Source organism: Drosophila bipectinata, chromosome 3R, assembly GCF_030179905.1.
Source record: "Drosophila bipectinata strain 14024-0381.07 chromosome 3R, DbipHiC1v2, whole genome shotgun sequence".
Classification (NCBI taxonomy): Eukaryota; Metazoa; Arthropoda; class Insecta; order Diptera; family Drosophilidae; genus Drosophila; species Drosophila bipectinata.
Window position 1 is genome coordinate 8,896,184 of NC_091739.1, and position 19,265 is coordinate 8,915,448.

At 42.4% G+C, this 19,265-nt stretch overlaps 1 protein-coding gene across 1 annotated transcript in view; it reads left to right on the plus strand.

Moving 5' to 3' along the window:
- Window positions 1-941: 941 nt before the first annotated feature.
- The window catches only part of cpo (couch potato), a gene marked incomplete at its 5' end in the record, with an annotated part of 49,456 nt that continues 31,132 nt past the window's right edge, over window positions 942-19,265 (plus strand). Inside the window, 1 exon segment of the mRNA XM_017246375.3 lies at window positions 942-2,252. Coding sequence (XP_017101864.3) covers window positions 942-2,252 — 1,311 coding nt within the window.

Genomic DNA, 19,265 nt, shown 5'->3' on the forward strand with positions numbered 1-19,265 from the left:
ATACATATTGGCAGATGGGGTGGGTTCGATTCTGTCCCTGTATTAAAAGGTTGTTTGTGTTCCACCTTTAGCCTGCATATTTACACACGAGTCCAAACACAAACCCCAAACAATTCCTCCAGCCCTGAGCCCTGAGCTTTAGTTATGTGCATATTTTTGCCAGCTCGAGCGAGCGTTTGTATTACAATTTTTGGTTTGTAGTCAGCTCAATTTTCAAGTTGTTTCCCATATCCCCTAACTCTGGCATGTTCAAGTATTCTGGAGAGTCTTCTCTCCGTATATTCCTCTACATTTCTGTGTATATTGGATGTACGTATGTGAGTATCTATGTTTTTGTTTGTTTGTTTGCCTTGCGGTTGCTGTTATTCCCATTCCGCTGCCATTGCCTCTGTGTATTCAAATTTTTTTTTGCTCTTAACTACGCAATGGAGTTGCCAGCAGCTGGCCTTGTTATTGTTGTAGTTGCTGATGTCTCACTGTGATAAGCGTAAGAAAATGTGCGCTACACTGAAAGAAACAAAAAGATACTAGGGCACATAACTTGTACTTACATATGCCTAGCATATTTGAAATTATAAGGCATCTTACACTGATGTTGACACAATGAATTAATTATAATTCATTTAATATTTTTTCCAGTCTATAACTTACTGTCGATTGAATGACTTTCTGTTTTTGGACTACTTTATTTAATATTTGTTTTATTTAGGCATTTCTCTGCCTCCCAAACATAGAATTACTCCCGAGCTCCAATTCTCCTTTTGTAAACATTTGAATTTTGTTAAATAAACACTATATCGCAATATTATTTGAATAGGCTTAAGAACAATAACACACATACCCACTTTCTAAGTAATTATTTAAGACGAAAGTAAGGGGGCAAAGTCTAAACCATTTTTTTAATGGAAATATTTCCATTTGACTCGTTGCAGTTACACTGATTCGTCAAAATAGCCAACTACCAGGACCTGTTGGGCAGCCATCATCAACTGCTCATATCCGCCACCGCCGCCGCCGCTGCAGCAGCCGCCGAACCGCAACTGCAACTGCAACACTTGTTGCCAGCAGCGACGACGACGCCAGCAGCCATTAGCCATCCGATTAGCCCGATAAGCCCGATTAGCCCGGTTAGCAGCAATAGCCAGAGCCACGCCCACAGCCTAAGCCAGAACAACAACCAGCAGGCGGTGTTTGAAAAAGCCATCACCATTTCGTCGATTGCGATTAAACGCAGGCCGACGCTGCCGCAGACGCCAGCAAGTGCCCCACAGGTTCTGTCGCCGTCGCCCAAGCGCCAGTGTGCCGCCGCAGTCTCTGTCCTGCCGGTGACCGTTCCGGTGCCAGTGCCCGTCTCCGTGCCGCTGCCCGTCACCGTACCCGTTACAGTCAAGGGTCACCCGCACTCGCATCCGCACTCGATCCAGCCCCACTCGATCTCGCATCCGCACCACGCTCACTCGCTGAGCTTCGCCCATCCCACTCAGTTCGCCGCAGCGGTTGCCGCCCACCACCAGCAACAGCAGCAGCAGGCCCAGCAAGTGCAGCAGCAGCAGGTGCAGCAGCAACAAGTGGCCTACGCGGTGGCCACAGCCCCACAACTGCAGCAGCAGCAACAGCAACAGCGTCTGACACAGTTCAACCAGGCGGCAGCAGCGGCCCTGCTCAACCAGCACTTGCAACAGCAGCAGCACGCCCAGGCCCAGGCCCAAGCACAGGCTCAGGCTCAAGCCCAGCAAGCGCAACAGCAATCTCTGGCCCACTACTACAGATACGCAGCCCAGCAGCCACAGCAGCAGCAACAGTCGCAGCAACATATCCTTCTCAGCAGCGGCGCAAGCAGCAAACAAGGAAGCAACACAAGCACACCTGCAACTGCAGCACCTGTAACAGTAGCAGCAGCCACCGTTGCCGCTGTGCCGACGAGCGGCGGCAGCTTGCCGGACAGTCCCGCCCACGAATCGCACTCGCACGAGTCCAACTCCGCGACCGCCTCCGCACCGACCACGCCCTCGCCGGCCGGCAGCGCCACTAGCTGCGCCCCCACAACAACCACCACAGCTGCAACAACAGCCGCCACCACATCGGCAACAACCGTCAGCGACAGCAACAACAACCTGAGCAACAGCAACACCAACAGCAGCAGCAGCAACAGCAGCAGCAGCCGGGACTTAATGGAAAACCAGATGGCCCTAGTCCCGCTGGGACTTTCGCAGAGCATGGACTCCGTGAACACGGCCAGCAATGAGGAAGAGGTGAGTGACAGCTTCCATTCCAATTCTCAATCCCAAAAAAATAAACATAAAAAATGGCAAAAAAAATATGTAAAAAGAGTTGGCGAATTGCGACAAAAGTGACAGCTCTGGGAATACGGAATCCTGCATACTGAAATATGGCAAGAAATTGCGGAAAAGATGCGAAAACTTTTGGGGGTTTCTCCAACTAAGTAGAGTACTAGAATTGGGGATAAAATTTGCATTTATTTATAAAAGCAAAGTCCATGCAAATGATTCCTGGGACTATGCCGAGGGGTTCGAGTTTAAAGGAATTTTGAATTTATGTGAAAGACAAAAAAGGCGCCACTCCACAAATACATTTTAAGAGAAACCCAAAAACATGTTTTTTAATTAAATATTTTACTTCACGTCTGTGGTATAATAATTCCCATAGCTTCCAACCCATTTTCATTTCGAAGCTTCCCTTTCATTTGATTTACTTGAAGACTTTCGCCTGATTTTCATCTGCAATGGAAGGATGATCGATATGTCGAGTGCTGGCCCAATGCAAGCACCACCAGCAGCCACCACCCACTGCCGCCCCACCTAAGCCTCTTCTTTATTTCGCCCCTGAAATAATGGTGCGCTACATCAACTGACAGCTCGGGCGTAAGACTTCTGCGTGATGCCCTTTGTTTTTGGGGCAGAGCCAGGTGGGGGAGAAAAAGAGCCTGCCGCTTCATAAAGCCAGAAAGCAGGAGAGGGCGTTGCAGGATGGTGGAGCGGTGCACTATAGGAAATTTGACCACTTTTTCTGGCCAAAAACCATTTTTTGAAAGTTAAAGGATTTAAATAATTTTAACTGCATATCATTCACAATAGATTAATTTTTAATGTTGCATACCAGAAATTTTCATAGATGGCGCCACTGCGAAGAAAACAGCTGTTAAAAACAGCTGTTGATGTTAACATTTACATGAGCTTAGAATTTACGATTTTTTGGTGCGATTTTAAAAACACGAATACTTAAAATTTTATGGACAAAATAAAAAGTTTTGAAATGAATACTTTTCAATGTGGTTTGTATTGTGTGTTTGTGTATGTGAAGTGTCCAAAAAAATTGTGTTGTCCTTTTAATAAAGTGAAAATGTAAGCAGTCTAGCATAAGAAATTTTTAGAAATAAATCACATTTTTAAAAAGAGATTTAAACCAAGTCTGGCGGAGTCGGACAATGTAATTTAGTCCATGTTGTAGATTGTTTAATTTTCTTCAAATGAGTGAAATATGAATATGCATAAAAATGCACTTTCGAAGAAACTCATAATTTAAGGAGGCAACCTCAACACCTTGAATGTGAATCTGTTAGCTGTGAGACTAGTGCAAAACCGAACAGTTAGAATGTTATTTTTAAATAGGGGGCGGTGCCACGCCCACAATTTTTTCATTTCTGAGTTCTTTTGACCATATAAACTCAAATCAAGAATCAAAATTTAAATATCTTGCTTAGTTTTTGAGTTAGAATGTGATTCTTAAAAAGTGGGCGGTGCCACGCCCACCTTTTTTTAAAATATTGAATCTATTGACCATGTGAACTCAAATCAAAAATCAGAACTTAAATATCTTGTTTCGTTCTTGAGATATTATTTTTGGCCAGAAAAAGTGTTCATATTTCCTATAGTGCGGTGGTTCTTCTGCACTTGTGTAAGTGGCATGTGCATCTACTGGTGGTGCGGCTGCTGCTGCTGTTGCTTACATTTTGATTATGCGCCTTGTCTTATGCTACACATATTTCATGCTGCTTCCCTTTCATATTTTCGCGCAGCAGCATGCCACGCTTAATCCGTGCGGCACGTGCCCCTAAAACACCCACACCCCTCCCCCTCCTAGCCCGACCACCCATCGTTCGTTTCGCTGCACCGCCTTCATGTCAAGTGGGTACGTGGCCTTATACGCATACAAAGAACTGTGGGGCGAAAAAAAAGAAAACGGAGGAGGCTTCCCTTTCCAAGCGATGCGTTAAATTTGATTTTATCCTTGATAAAAAAAAAAGTTCTTACTTTTGTTTTCCTTTCCACATTTCCACTACCATTATGGATTTCTGTGGGTGGGTGGTTTCGAAAATTTATTAAAGACCTTCGAGGTACAGGTGGGTATTGGAATGTCCTTCCCGAAGCGAAAGTTCCACCGCTCAGGTTGCGCAAATAATTATTTCTCGAAATCTGCCCCCCTAAATATTTACTTTAAACGAAACTTGAAATAGAAATCTATAAAATGCATATACTTTGAGAGTTGGGACCTCCTGAAACTCCTTTTTCGGAAAAGCGCATTAAAAATGCATCAATCATTTGGTTCTTCTTGCTGCCCTTTCTCCGAAAAAAAGCATGCTGGGATTCACAGTCAAGAAAGATAAAGTTGCACATGAAAATGAAAAATATTTCCAAATAGAAGACTTAAATTAATCAAAATAAACATCAAGTCGAAAAGTAAACGAAGGCAATCTTCCGGCTGGGCGGAAAAAACACAAGACACGAGGCTGAATGCGAGGTGAGTCGTTGACCTGGACCTGGAAAAGAGTTGGAAATGCAATTCACCTCTTTCTTACTTCTGCCCGTGCCACGGCCTCATCCTATTCAGTTGCACACTGCATTCTGACTTCATTTGTATTTATGAGTATTCATCCTGGCCCCTGTCCCTGGCTCCTTACGTGTGTGTGAGTGTGTGTTTCTGGCACATGAATTATTGATAAGTCAATTAAAAAAGTATGACAGCGGCTGATGGTTGGTAAATATTTTACACAGACCTCAAGCCGTTTTTAGCCCCTGATCCTTGACGATGCATCCAGCTCCTGTGCTTCTGTCATCTGCAGGCGGCAACATATTGCTTTTCTTTCATTTAAACGTTTTATGCGCAGGAAAGCCAATTCCCCCAAAGGCACACTGAGAAAAAATTGCTATCGAATGAATTTTAAAAAGTATTCTGATTAAAAAACATTAATTAATGATGAAGAATATTTTTTTCAGTGCCAAAATGACCAGTTTGCTTTGGGTTTTTGAAGGCAAGTGTTTGCAAATGGAAAGAAAAGGAGAGTGCTGGCCAAGAGTCCTGGAAATGATGCAAAGTGGCGGACTGTCGAGGCCATCGAGCAGTCAAGTGGGCGCAACCTGCCATATAAAAGTGTGTGCGATGCAATCGAGTGACCTCTGCTCCTCCAGATCCCTCAGACACTCTTTTACCTACCCGGACCTCTGCTCTGACAGCCAGCTTGTGGTGGCACGTTCTGCTTTGTTTAAATGCAAAATGCGAGACTAAATAAAATAAACTTAATAGAACTTGTCACAGATGTCCTTTGGCCTCGGATGCCTGGGCCAACATCACATCCTGGCCAAAGTTGCGCACAATTAAACTTTTAACTTTTTGCTAGTTTGCGAAAGGAATTCTCCTCCAGCTCCCCCGAGAGGCTATCCTTCTCCAGGGAGGAGCAGAGCCGTGCCACTTTTTATGCACATTCCGAATTTTTGTCATGTGCACTCTACGGAAATTGCCATGTGCCAAAATGGCAGTCTTACGTTAGCTTCCCCCGCCCGACTCTGACAGTCGACAGTTTTCAGTTTTCCAGTTTATTTGCATTATTTTGTTTCGCATTTTTTCAATTTGCTTATTTATTTGCTGGGTTGTTTGTGCGCAAAATTGCAAATAGAATAATGGCCAAAGAATATCAAAGTTGTGAGTTTTCGGCCACTAGGTGCCGCCCGTCGGGCTGTCAGGCTGTCTGAAAACACAAGGAAAAGTTTCTAGCAGCTAGCTAGTAGCAACCCCGCTGGCAACTGTTGCTCGGCAAAAAATAAAAATGAACCAAAAAAAGCATACATATAATCGAGAAAAGCAGGAGAGAACCCGAGAATATATATACGGAGCGCAAAAGCTTTTTGGCCCAATGAATTTTCACTAAACAATTCCCACGCCCCCTTGGCGGTCTCTTCACACGCTTATTCCGCCCCTGAAAACAAAATGTCAGCCGTATGTATTTTATTTACTTATTTACATTTGCATTTTGTTTGTCCTTGGACTTTTTCATCCGCTCTTAACCCGACAAAATGCCAAACAGTTGCGTTTACTGATTTTTGTTCAAACCCCTTTTCGGGCTTGTGTTTTGACAAGGCTTTTAAGCTGACATCGATGCAGTTGGCAAATTGCTTTACGTGGTCAAATGTTTTGGGCACCGTCTGTGCCACTTTCAAATTCCATTTCCAATCAGGTAGCACCGCCCTCACACCGCCACTTAACAATGACCACTTTGAGGCCAAGTCCTTGAAGCATCTTGAACGCCATTAGGCCAAGTTGAGTGCCAGCTTTGGACTTGGGTTAACCTGAACTAATTGCACTGTAAATTATACTTCATTTTTAAAACCACATCTATATTTTAAATTCTTAAATTATTAATAGAATATTGTTATAGTAGAAAAACTATTCAAAATCTTTTAGTTTATTTTATCAATTTATTTCCAGTGTAGCAAAAATGTTGTCCTTTGTAAAAAGAAAAGAAAAGGTCGCCCTCTTAGCCGCTCGCGAACGGGCCATGGCCTAATTCAATTTGGCTTAAGACAATTTCCCGCTAAATGAAATTATTAAAAGGTCCAGGTCAGGCCGGATGGTAGAAAGGACTCTGAAGATGTTATCGAAAATAATTTGTGTAAAACTTAGGGCACCAACGTTATTAGGATGATAAAAGCGAAGGACTGCTTAGTATTGCAAGACACTATTATTGGATAGAGATCTTAGATAGTTTAAAGCACTTTGCAGTGGCTTAAATATGGAGTTAGTTAAAATGGTTTTATTGTCAGAGTCAGCAGTGGATTTGACCTTTTCGCAGACAGTGGAAAATGAGAAATGGAACGTGACTGCTGGCAGCTGTCGCTGATTAAACTTCAATTAATAAAACAAACGCCATGCAACGTCACCTCATATGACACTTAACTCCAACGTCCCCGCTCCCGTTCTATCGGAATTTTCCCTCGATCCGTAGCATCCCCTCGGCTGGTATGTTCGGCTGGCTTGCGGTGCTCATTATGCATTTAACATGCATTAACCCACCGCCGTGTAATGCAATTAAAAATGCCAGCTGAACACATAAATTACACGCTTAAATAATGCAGAAATTAATAAGTTCAGTTCGGCCTCGCCTCCCAGGCCATAATTCTTAATTACCTCTATATGCGTATGCGCAAAAGGGCCGAGACAAAGTACATACATATATAAAAGGTAAGCGGCGTTGGCAGTCAATGTCGAAGTCGGAGAAGTGCAGCTATAAACTCGGGCTGCACCAGGAGAGAAGAGTTTTCTTGGCCATGTTTGTTGAGCCCTCTCAGTGGGAATTTGCCAACAATTCTACCAACCGGCCAGCATCCTCGTTAATATTCCTTCAACCGCTCCTGAAATCGCATTTTCTCTGCTTCTCAGTTGCTCAGTCCTTTCGGCTTGGCCATTTTGTGGCTGTGGCTGGTTTTTGCCTTTTGTTTCTCCGTTTTCCGTTCATTACATCCGGGATATGGCACCCGCGAGCCACATCTCCTGGCCCCTTAAAACTCATTAGTCGCCGCTTTGTCTCTCTCTAAAGACAGCTCTTTGTCTCTGTCTCGGGCTTGGGCTCTGGCTCGTGGCTCTTGTTTATGCGTCGCCATCAAATCGACACAACATGCAAACGCCTCATAAACGAGAATCCCCCATCAGCAGAGGAAACCAAACAAAAAGGAATGGAGCCGAGGAAAAACAAGTAATTAAACCATAATAAAAATGGATTTCGGGGCTCGGACATGGAGTGGGTAACTTTCTTGGGACTAAAGGTTTAATTGTTGTGAGCCATTCCTGTTTAGAGATTTGAGTATTCAAGGGTATTTATATCCTGACACCTACAATATACATATTACTTCATCAGTTTACATATCTATCTCTCATCTTTGTGTGAAAAATCGCATAAATTCTACTATTACCACGAACACTTTTTAGAGCTTTTATTTTCTCCTTCCTAGTTCCGACCATCTATAAATAAGGACGAGTGTAAACACGCATATACAAAAAATTTTGCTGACATTTGCAACAATTTCCGCTTCTGGTCAGTTGGCTGTTTCCTTGCTTCGCACGTTTTTCCCTCCATTTTCCCCCAACCCGGACCAGGAACAGGACCTCCTCCTGCTCCTTTTTGTATGCAATGCGACATCTGCCGTCTGCTGCCTTTTTTATGATTATTATAAGTTTTGTCCTTCGTTTTTTGTTGTGTTAGCCGTGGGTGATGATGAAAACTTCCCCTTTTTGGGTGGCAAAAATTTCACTTAGCGTTTTTGTTGCTCGCTTTGTTGTTTATGTGACTGTTGCTGGTGGTACTGCTACTGCTGTTTTGTGTTGTGTCATCATCGACACGCAAGTCAAACAAATCACCAAACAAATAAGTGCAAACGGGCATTTTGGGGATGGCCGGCGCAAAGGTAGCCGTAACGGCAAATGAAAAGATTCAAACCCACCTACTGGGAGGCGGGCTTTTCGACCCCGAACCCTTGTAAACACAAAATCGTGACGAGGCCAAAAAACAAAGTGAAAAAAGTTTCTTTTTTTTTTCCTTTTTCTCTGGTTGTTGTTTAACTTACAGTTTATGGTCAGGACAAAAAAGAAAATCAGCCTGCCACCCATCTTTTTTTTACCTTGACCATCGCCACCTACTGCTGCTTATTTTTTACGTGGAATAATTGAAGTTTCATTTGAGTTGTCCTTTGTTGTGGCTCCTTTCTGGGGGAAGACAAACATACTGAAACTTCAACTTCAAGCTGCTGCCGTTGAAAATGAAGGAAAAAGGTATAGCTCAATTAAATATTGATAGAATTCGGAAATATGTGCGAAGCGGGAGGGGTGAATAGAGAAAAAGTCCTGTCAATTGAAAATTTATAAGAAACTTGACCGTTCTTTCCTACGGAAAATTTAATTAACACTCTGCGGTACAACTTGGGTTACCCGCATCAATAAAGTTTAATGGAACAACGGGGTATATTTTTTTATACTTTCTTTTAAGGGCATTTCATACTTTATGAAGAAATATTTTTCGAAATTCGTACATTTCTTTCAGTTCTTCAAACTTTTTTTGTCCTTTTTTGTGACTCCACTCAAAATTGCAAATTTCCCACAAAATTGACCGAAAACGAACTAAGGGTACTAAATAAATAGAAGGTCCTTAGCTCTCTCTAGTTCTCTAGTTCTCCCACCCACTCCCACTCAATGGTTAATGTGTTGAACATATTGCTGGTAATGTGCTGACAACACGCAATCAGGAAAACCTTCTATTTAGTGCGGGAGTGGGCCAACATCCTCCGCATCCGCAGACTGCTGGCCAAAAGACAAATGACAATGCCACATGCCACACGCTTCGTCTTGCTTCCCTTTTCCTATTCTTTGACTATTTGCTTTGTTTCCGCTCGAGTTCCTTCGAGAGTCGAAATAATTCTTGGACGCGCGTGCTGTGTGTTTGATCTGTCGCACTTGGGAGGCCTTCATTAGTGGGCGCAGAACACCAAAAGTGTTTGCCGTCCATCATAATTAGGCTCCTCAAGAACATGTGTTCTCCCCCACCAACTTTGCCTCAAAACATAGGCACTCATGCAAAAATTTCGTTTGTTTGGCTATTTCAATTGCCTCGTTTTATAAAAGGTATGGAATACAAGTTCCAAATAAATATTATTTTTCTTTTTTTACATTATTTATTGATTTTTTAAATCCATTTGAAAGCATTCCACATTTTATTCACTTTCTACCTTTTTTGTTCATCAGACATCCTTCAAAACTTAAAGTTCGCTTGATGTTCGGTTGAATGCAACTACGTTTGTTTGCTTTCTGTTTTTTTGAACTGCGTGGGGGAGTCAATCATAAAATATGAAATTTACACACCCGAATAGACACGCCCAGCCGCCTCACCCATACCTATATACACACATACCCACAATTACCCTGCAGCTGCACTCAATCTCGTACGAAATTCTCACACAAAACTTTAAATGGGATGCCGCAGAGGGGCAGGGGCGAAAGCAGGGCGTGTAGTGGTACAACAGAGGCAGCCATTTGAGCGGAAACCGGAAATCAACTTTAGGGCGCCTTTTGTTTATGCTATTTTTCCCCCACTCCCCACAGAAATACAACGAGCATTGGACTACAGTTAACAAAAAAAAAATAAAACAACCACATTTCCAAAAAAAAATCATAGCACATTTATGGGAGCCACCATCAGTTTGGTTCTTTTCTTGTTTTTTTTTTAAAGATATTTTTTTATATTTTTTTCAAGTTTTGGCTATCCATGGTTCTTATTTGTTTTTGCATGCAATCCGTGAAAAAAGAACGGTGTGTCAGATTCTTGGCTGGGGGATTCTGTTTTCACACAGCTTTTGATGTTTTATGCAAGCCGAAGAGAATCGCTGTCAGACAGGGACAGACATCAGTAAGTAAACAGCATTGAGAAGGACGAGTCCCCAGAATAACACTAGAAAATTGAAAACGAAACAGGAGTAACGTCATAAAAAAATAGATAAGTTTGATTGGGGAATACCGGATAAAGATTGGAAAATACTCTGATCTGTAGGAGCAATAAAAATAAATTTGTTGATGAAAAAGTGTTTTTGTTAAAGTTTCCCTTTAATTCCTTTACTGATTCGCATCCCGTGGCGAGTCAAGATTCCCCCCAGCTGACTGCGAAAATTGCTCCATTAAATTTTCCAAAGTGCGTAAATCATTTAGCAGGCAAGTGTTCCACAGGTTCATTTACCTAGAACCGAGATGGTAGTATGATTAAGGGACATGGGCGTGCCATGAAAGTCGCTTGGAGCTGCCTTCTGCCACTTGGAAGTTGGAACTTTTGTGCGCTGCCTTCATCTGGCGTTGCAACAAAAAGCTGAAAAAACTTCATTGAAGCCGGGCCGGGCCAGAAACAACAAACACAAAAACAAGCGAGTAAAAATGGTCAAAAACCATTGAAGCATGATTTTAATGGCAGCATAAAAGAGGGGTTAGCCCAAAAGCGGCGGAAGGTTGCAAGGAGGTGTGGCATGGCGCCCATGTAGCTGGGGTAAGCAATTCATTTAATTTGCGTGCCTGGCACGGGGTGGGTCGGTCGTAGTGAGCAGGATGCACTGTGGTTGTCCTTCGGAACCATCGAACTGATGCGAGCTTTTCAAGATAAATCAACTTTGAATCGAGGGAAATTAAAAGGTCGAACTAAAGTTGAAAACTAAGCTAATGAATGCCATTCAGGACAGCATGAAAAGCTTATAACTAAGCAGATTGTCGTATCAGACTTCACAGAACTAAGTTAAAAATACTAAATGAAATGAATTTCTGATTTCAACTATTATAGGAGTATTCATACTATTATAGTATTATATGTATAAATGTAAAAAGGAATTTCTAAATGTCCTTAAGCCCACTGTATATCCAACCAAAAGAAAGGTCTTTTGAAACCCGAGACTTGCGGAAACTCCCCTGCGACATTGTGCTTCTCCTGCTCTCACTCCTTATCCTTCAGCCCGCACCCTTTGCGTAAACATAATTTTCTTTTCCGCCTATTTACGCCACAAAAGGCGCACCAGGAAGGCGGCAAATAAGAAAGGAATCGCCGCCTAATTCCAAAACGTCGATGGGGCGAAGAAAAATGAGTGGAGGAGAACACTTTGAAAATGGAGTAGCAGGAATACTGGTACATAGAAAACATCATCGAGCATTTTGAATAGGTATTGTTGTCCATGAATGGAGAAAAAGCCATTTCGAGGGCCATTGGGAATCTGCGATAAAAAAATGTCGTAGGTCAACATGGGTTTACTGTTGATTCAGCATTGGATTGAGTTTTTGGTGGACATTTTTAAATAATATATTTCATAATGAAAAATTACAAGCTTTAATATTAAATTCAAACTTCATTAACAGCAGCACTAATATATTTTTAATGCTTTTTATCTTTTCAGGTATGTGCCAATTATATGAATTATCTGTTTTCGTGTATCTTTCCAAGCTTATCTCACACCTCACGCAAGTACACAAAATATGTATTTTAGTTACGCTTCAAACAAGGGGAGTATTGGTCTAGCTATAGAAAAACATGGTCAATTAAATGCTCATTAGCTGATTCAGAAATTTGGGTCATGAAATGTCCATTTAGTAGAGAAAAACAAAAATCGCACACAAATTATACAGATCCGATCCGACATAACTCCCCGCTCACCGACCACCATCATCCTCATCCTCAGTAAATGCACGATATCAAGCGATTCAATGGCCAACGAACATGTATAATCCGAGCTGAAAATCAAATATGCATGGTACATAAAGCTGGCTGAAAAAAGAGGAAATGAGGGGTTTCGGAGGCTACGGTGCTACAGCCCTCTGCCCGTTGAAGCGGTCAGTTGACGTGATCTCGCGTAATTACAGTCCAAAATGTCGGCAGCCCCGCGATACCCATCCTCCAGCCCTCCAGCACTCCAGAGCCCTCCTTATATCCGCCAAAGCCTTATTTGGCATGCAAAATTTTCAATTGTGCGCGGACAATGTCGCCCCTCCTAATGATGCCTCGCTCGTTGTTGTCGCTGTGTGTGCAATTTGGCGAAAACTAAATTGTTCTATTGTATTTAAGTTAATTACTCATACTAATGCTAATTTGTGTCTCGTCGTCGTCGTCGTCGTAAGCGACGTCATTGCAGTTGACAATTGTCATGAGTGCGGCAACTACAATAATGACTATAAAATCTCGCTTCCCTTGTCATAGTTGATGAAGATGTTGCGAAGTTGATTGTTGGGAGTTTGTCCGGGCAAATCAATAAAAGAGCCTAAAAAATTAAAAAATTACATTCTGTAAAGCCACAGCTCTAGATCTACTATAAAATGGGGCATTCATTAATCTATTGTCTTAAATTTTTTGAAATTAAGATTTTATTGCGTTCTACGTTACCCCACTGTGACCAAACAAGCCCCACAATTTTCCCATGGATAGATACACCCACCTCCATGTAGATTGCGTTTGGATCTGCTCCACCATTCAACCTTCACGGTTGGCCGATCACGAAAAATAAAGTCACAAACAAAAGTAACGAAAATTTCATTGCAAAATGTCCAAATGTCTCAAGCTGATTGTTTTATTTACGACCCCCTGTTTAATGTTTGACAAATTAGAGGCAACAACATCACACGCAGCAGTGGCGGGCTCCAACAACAATTAACAGAGTGCTAGTACAGGAAGCTAATGGCGTTTTGCTGCTACCAGAGACAATGGAAAAGAGAGACTTTTTCTCTTTTTATGCGAGGAAGAGAAATAAGCAGTGTTTACATTCAAATGCGGTCGTGCCAGGGGACTCGGACTGGCAGGGTTGTTGGCTCCAATTACACAGGCTGCTTATGTAAGTCGAGTTGCCGCAAAAGTTACTTTACCCCGAAGAATTGCCCAACCTATCCAGTTACCACCTTACACGCTCACGGACGCTCACTCGTAGCTTTTGGGCCACGCCCAGGCCTTAGGCCTCACGCTCAAATTACGCCCCAACCACAATCAGACACACACCGCCGTACACCCACAGCTGGATGTGGTGTAATGAGCCAATGATATAATAAATATTAATCAGGCGCCAGAGTCTCAATGACTGCTTCTGATTTGGCCCAAAAGCCGATTGCCTTGGAGAGGAGCGGCACTCATCTTGCCAATTGAGACAATGGTGTTTGGCAAAGGTTTAATTAAACGGATTAATGGAGATGGCCCTGAACGGCTTGAGCAGCTTATGACAGTCGCCGATCAAGCCATCAATCAATCATCCAAACAATTAAACTAAGCACATTACAAATATAACATTTCCTATCGCACGACAATTGAAATTGCAATTTTGCAATCTTGCGAAAAGCAAATAACTGCATTCAAAAGCGTTTATGATCAACTCAAAGGAAAAATAAAACAAAAAGCTGCCTTCGTAGGCTTAACCCAATTTTAGCAACTAAAAATGCCAGAAATATTTTCATTTCAACTGCAATAAAATCAACCACAAATCGAATAGTTTCAATTGTTTTCCCATGAATGAAGCAATTTATATATTGTTTCAATTCGAACAAAGGAGCTAAACAGATTTTGGGAGCCCACAATCAAAACCAAATAAAACCTTATTAAATTGGAGCATCTACTGCTGGCAATTGTCTTGCTTTAAGTTCTCGGTTTAAAAATAGGCCTACATTGCCACACTCTGCCGTGTCGGGGACGAGGCAAGCTGCTCAAAAATTCTGAACGCATTTGGCATTTGTAAGATGGTGTAAAGTGGATTTGCATGGACATTTCGGCACGGATCTGTGGCTCCCTGACTGCCCCTCCTAGCCCCAAAAACTTGTTGCTGGGCTGGTGTGTGTGGGGCGGGCCGCATAATTAAATATTTCATTTGAAATCTGGTTGCTCTTTGAGAATGGGCAGGCTGTCATTTGGTAAACAAATTACTTTACACACTCGCTGCCGGGGCCCGGCAGAAGGAGCTAGACCCAGACTCCGGCAGATTGCCCAGTTTTGATAAATCTTTTCTCCGCCCGAGTTTTTCCCGGCCACCCCTCCGTTCTTTGCCTTGCCACGGTCTTGCCCTCCAATTTTCCTACCAGACACAGCAGACACTTCCATCAAGTTTATCGCGGCAATTTCATCTCATGACTGACTAGGCAGCGTCTGAGAGCAGAGTTGAGTGGCAGTTGCAACTATAAACCAGAGCCGTAGTTTTCCTCTGATAAGAGAGATTTTTCCTCGCTTTCCTTGCCGCTTTGGCATCTAATCAGAAAACCATTTCAGTAAATGGTCCGTTAATAGCAGGGCCAGAAATGTAGGAAACGTATCAAGTGGGGGATATGGCCAGCTGTTGCCTAATGGCTGGCAGCCGACTAAGCCGAAATTAAAGCCAAACTTTTGCTTAAGCAACTTTGACTAAGCCAATTTGTCAACAAGGCTGTAGGAGACACGGGGTATTCTGAGCAGTCTATGGGTAAAACTTTTAAGCCACCGCCGACGACACTGTTAGGTGGTTTAAAGTCAAACTTTAAGTCACATGAAAACCGCTAAAAGTCCTCATTAAAATCATGTCGACACACGGCTTTCCTCCCGACCCAGACGCCTTCGTTCCTGCAGTCCTTTTTGATGTGGAGATAATTTTCTAACCAAATGTGGTTACATCATTAGCGTGTGTCTTCCCACACCCCGGCGTGCGTGTTGGCTGTAATAAATTTATTAGTATCTGCCCCAGCCTGCTGCCTCAGCAAATGATGCATGGTGGATGCTGGACCACATATCAAGGACCCGAGTTGTAGCTCTTTTTTTTGCCACCCATCCCCGATGAAACAAAAGAGCAGATTTACGGCCCGTCCTCCCACGGCAGTTCCTTGAACTTGCTGGGTAGACATATTATTTAGAGGTCCCCGGTTGAGGGAAGGGATACTCCTCGGTGTTTGCTATATGTATATTAAAACTGACATTTTAATGAGCTCCGGCAGATTAATCTTTGTAGTCGACAGGTGTTCTATCTATGCGATATTTACTCGGATGGCTTTTAAACTTTTTGGAAAAGAAATTCCCTCTTTCTTACACCGTCTCGGACAATTAAAAAGCAATTTAAGGCAATTGCAGCCGAGCCTGGGAACAACTTTTTAGATTCTTTTCACTTTAAAGTTAAAAAATTTATATGACAAGTCATGGACAAGCCCGTCTCTTTCTAACAGCCCCTCCCCATGGCCCACACTAATGGAAAGTTCGCGTAATTTGTCAGCAGACCATAAAAATCTACATATACGTTAGCCAGGAAAAAAAACTGAATTTGCCACATTCATTTTCATATATGTATGCAAGAGTGCAGTTGGCAGAAAAATGTTAAATGGTTGACAGGGCATAAAGGTGTACAGGGAGAAATATTGACGGCTTACGGAATTGGCACTAAACAGTGACTAATTTGTAGGTAATTAAAACTTAATTAAGCGCCTAGAGAATGCAGAAAATAGAAAAATTTTAAGCAGATCTAATGGGGTAATTTTTAGATATTTTTAAAAAGTTTCCCTTTAATTAAAAGGTTTTTTTCCGGTGTAAAAGAAACCAACGACTCGGCTTGCGGGGTTAAAGTTTATTTGCAGGGTCACGCCTGGCAAGCGGGGAGCTGTCTGTTTGTCTGGTCTTTACTGTTAATTAACGCCTGAAAAATCATCATCGCCATCATATCATAATTTTCTTTTGCTTGGGTTTTTGCATCTTTTCTGACCAGGTGACGATGACATTTGTGGTAAATTGATTAATGATTTACGGAGATGAAAACTGTCCGCAACTCTTGACATTTAACTAAAAGGTTTTCCCAAGCTTGTCTGCCAGTGGTTTCCACTTTACGCTTTCCGCAAACAAACTAATAAATGCCATGAAAATATTATGTATACGCCACATTGCCAACATAAATATTCATTTCGCCACACGCACTCCTAGCTTTGTGTCTGTGTGTGTGTGGAAGCCATTTTGCCACTTTAATGACCGCAAATACATCACATGACTTTTCATAAGCGTCGCCCGCCACTTGAGCAGCTCCAGGAGCTTTTCTCCCGTTCGCAGAATATGTTTTCCCTAGCCAAGGACAAGGATGTCTCCACTGCTGCTGCTGCTGCTGCCAGTGTTGGTGGAAAAAGGGGAAATCATCCTTGGCTTTCATTTCGCCTTTCCTCTTCCGCCGTCCCTGGCACCGTCTTGTCATATTTATGTGGAATCGTTTAAGCCAACTTGGCGTTGTGAATTGCTGTTGGTTTAGCAATACAAATGCGACAATTGCCAGGAGAAAAAGAAAGCAGCATCCGTAAGCTGCTCAGCGCTGAATGTTTTCCAGATTGAAAGAAGTTACTTTAATGATTCCAGCCACTTCAAGTGGGGGACCTTCTGGGTAGCTTTTCCCCATGTGCTGTCGAGGATATTTTATTTAATTACTGCCATTTGATAGTTGCAACCGATGTCAGATAGCAGTTCCGAGAGCTTATTAAAAGAATGCCAGCAATGCGAGGGTAAACGTCAAGGATATTCTGGCCAGAGTCCGTGGGGTGAGTGCTTCAATTGCATTAACATTTAAATAGAGAAGCGTGTGGGCGGTGGGTAGCGAATTCCATTTGGAATTTGTTGTGTCGTGGCCCGTGACAGGCAAAAATGTTTTGTTATGAATTTTTCATAAACCAAAGTGAAATGTGCGATATGCTGCTCCAGCCAGCGGGTGTGAGGTTTTTTACGCAAGCGGGCCAAGTCTGAGTGGGTTGAGGGGAATTCTCAACATGCCAGGCACGTTCCTTCAGGACTTTGCCATGTTCAATGATATGCAAACGTTGAAGGCAAAAAAGAAATGCTCTAAAAAATCTCACACATAAAGGGGACATGTTTTCATAGAAAGATGAGCCAAATAAGCACCTTGTAGCAGGTTAATGAGCTTATTTATCAGAGTATATGTATTTTTTTTTAATCCTATTATGGAAATGTTCCAAAAGTTATTAAATCATACTTTAATTCTCCCTTGATGAGTTCAAAGGGATGTATAGAGAGACTACTCGCATTTTGTGTAACTATTTATGCAGTTTTTGGCGGGCCATTAAGGGGACCGCAGACTTTTCATAATGCTTGTGTCTAAGCAGGCAAATAAAAAATCTCCGAGCTGCAATTGCCGAGATGCAGGCCAAAATGCCGCTGGAGGGGCCTGAAGATGAGTGTTTTTCAGCCAGGTAACCGCACATTATGTTAATGAGCTTTTTGGACGTTTTTCGCCGCCCCATTTCTGTTGCTATTTTTGCAGTTCGCTACAGTAGGATGCTAATTATGGAAGGCGCTGATCCCTCAGCAGCCAAAGCAGGCCGACTGACCTGCCAGGGGCTTTTGTTGCTACCTTTCTGCCCCCACGCCCGTGTTATTCGCTAGGCTGACAAATTAAGCGCTTGAAAATATTTTATTTCGCTTTATTTTATGTTTTCGTTTTGAGATAAAAAATATGAGAAAAAATTCAAATAAAACAAAAAATTTAGCATTTACTGCGGTTTAATTATTAAAATGTTTTCATTCTGCCGCCATGCGTTTTGTGCATTTTAAAATGAAATCTTTTTTGTATTCATGTCCTAAAGCTAATTAAATTAATTGCGAAAATCTGGTCACGCCGTCCGCCTGAGGACGCCAGTTTATTGTTGCACCATGGATTGCGGTTAAACCGCAGATTTAGTGCGAGAGCAGCTAGACTTGCGAATAAACGCTGGTTTTAAGGGACAAGGATTTATGTATCAAAAAAATACCCAGCGGCAATTCAATATTTATTAACAAATTCATAAAAGTCGAAAAGTTTCAGTACATTTTTTAGTTGCTATGGAGTGTTAAAATATATATTTTTAAAGCATAATGGCCAAAAGCATAAATTCAAAGTCAGTTTTTTTTTTGTTTATTCCCTAAATTGATCATCTGACACTATTCGGCAGTACACTGACGATTGAAAGACTACCAACAAATCAATGAAACTTGTGTTTTCAGCTGCTGCCACATCAGCCCACTCCCCCTTGCTCGTGTTGTCCTTGTGTCAGCCTGTCAACGTCAATTTGCCAACGGAATGACCGGACAGGGTTAACCTCCAGCCCGTTATTTACACAGGACCTCCCCCTCATGACATTCAACAACGACATCCTGTACAGTTTTTGCCTCAGTCATGGCCGAATATTTAAATAGTCCTGAACGAGGACGCACGCTGATATACTCTGATGCATCATTAAATGATTTGGTAACCTGATTAGGCAACGTGATCAGTGTGTTAGATGTGGCGTCTCCGCCAAAGCAGCCGCAACACGTTGCGTATACGTAATGCAGGGGCATTTTTCACCCTATCGATGGCAGGGCGGGGGGCATGATGGAAACAGCATATGCAGCAATAGCTCTATTGAATTGTGGCATTTATACTCAAATTGGCTATGCCAATTGGCTCTTATCTTACGTGCCACAGCCACAGAACGTTGCAAATTGCAAATGAAAATAAAATCTGGAAAAC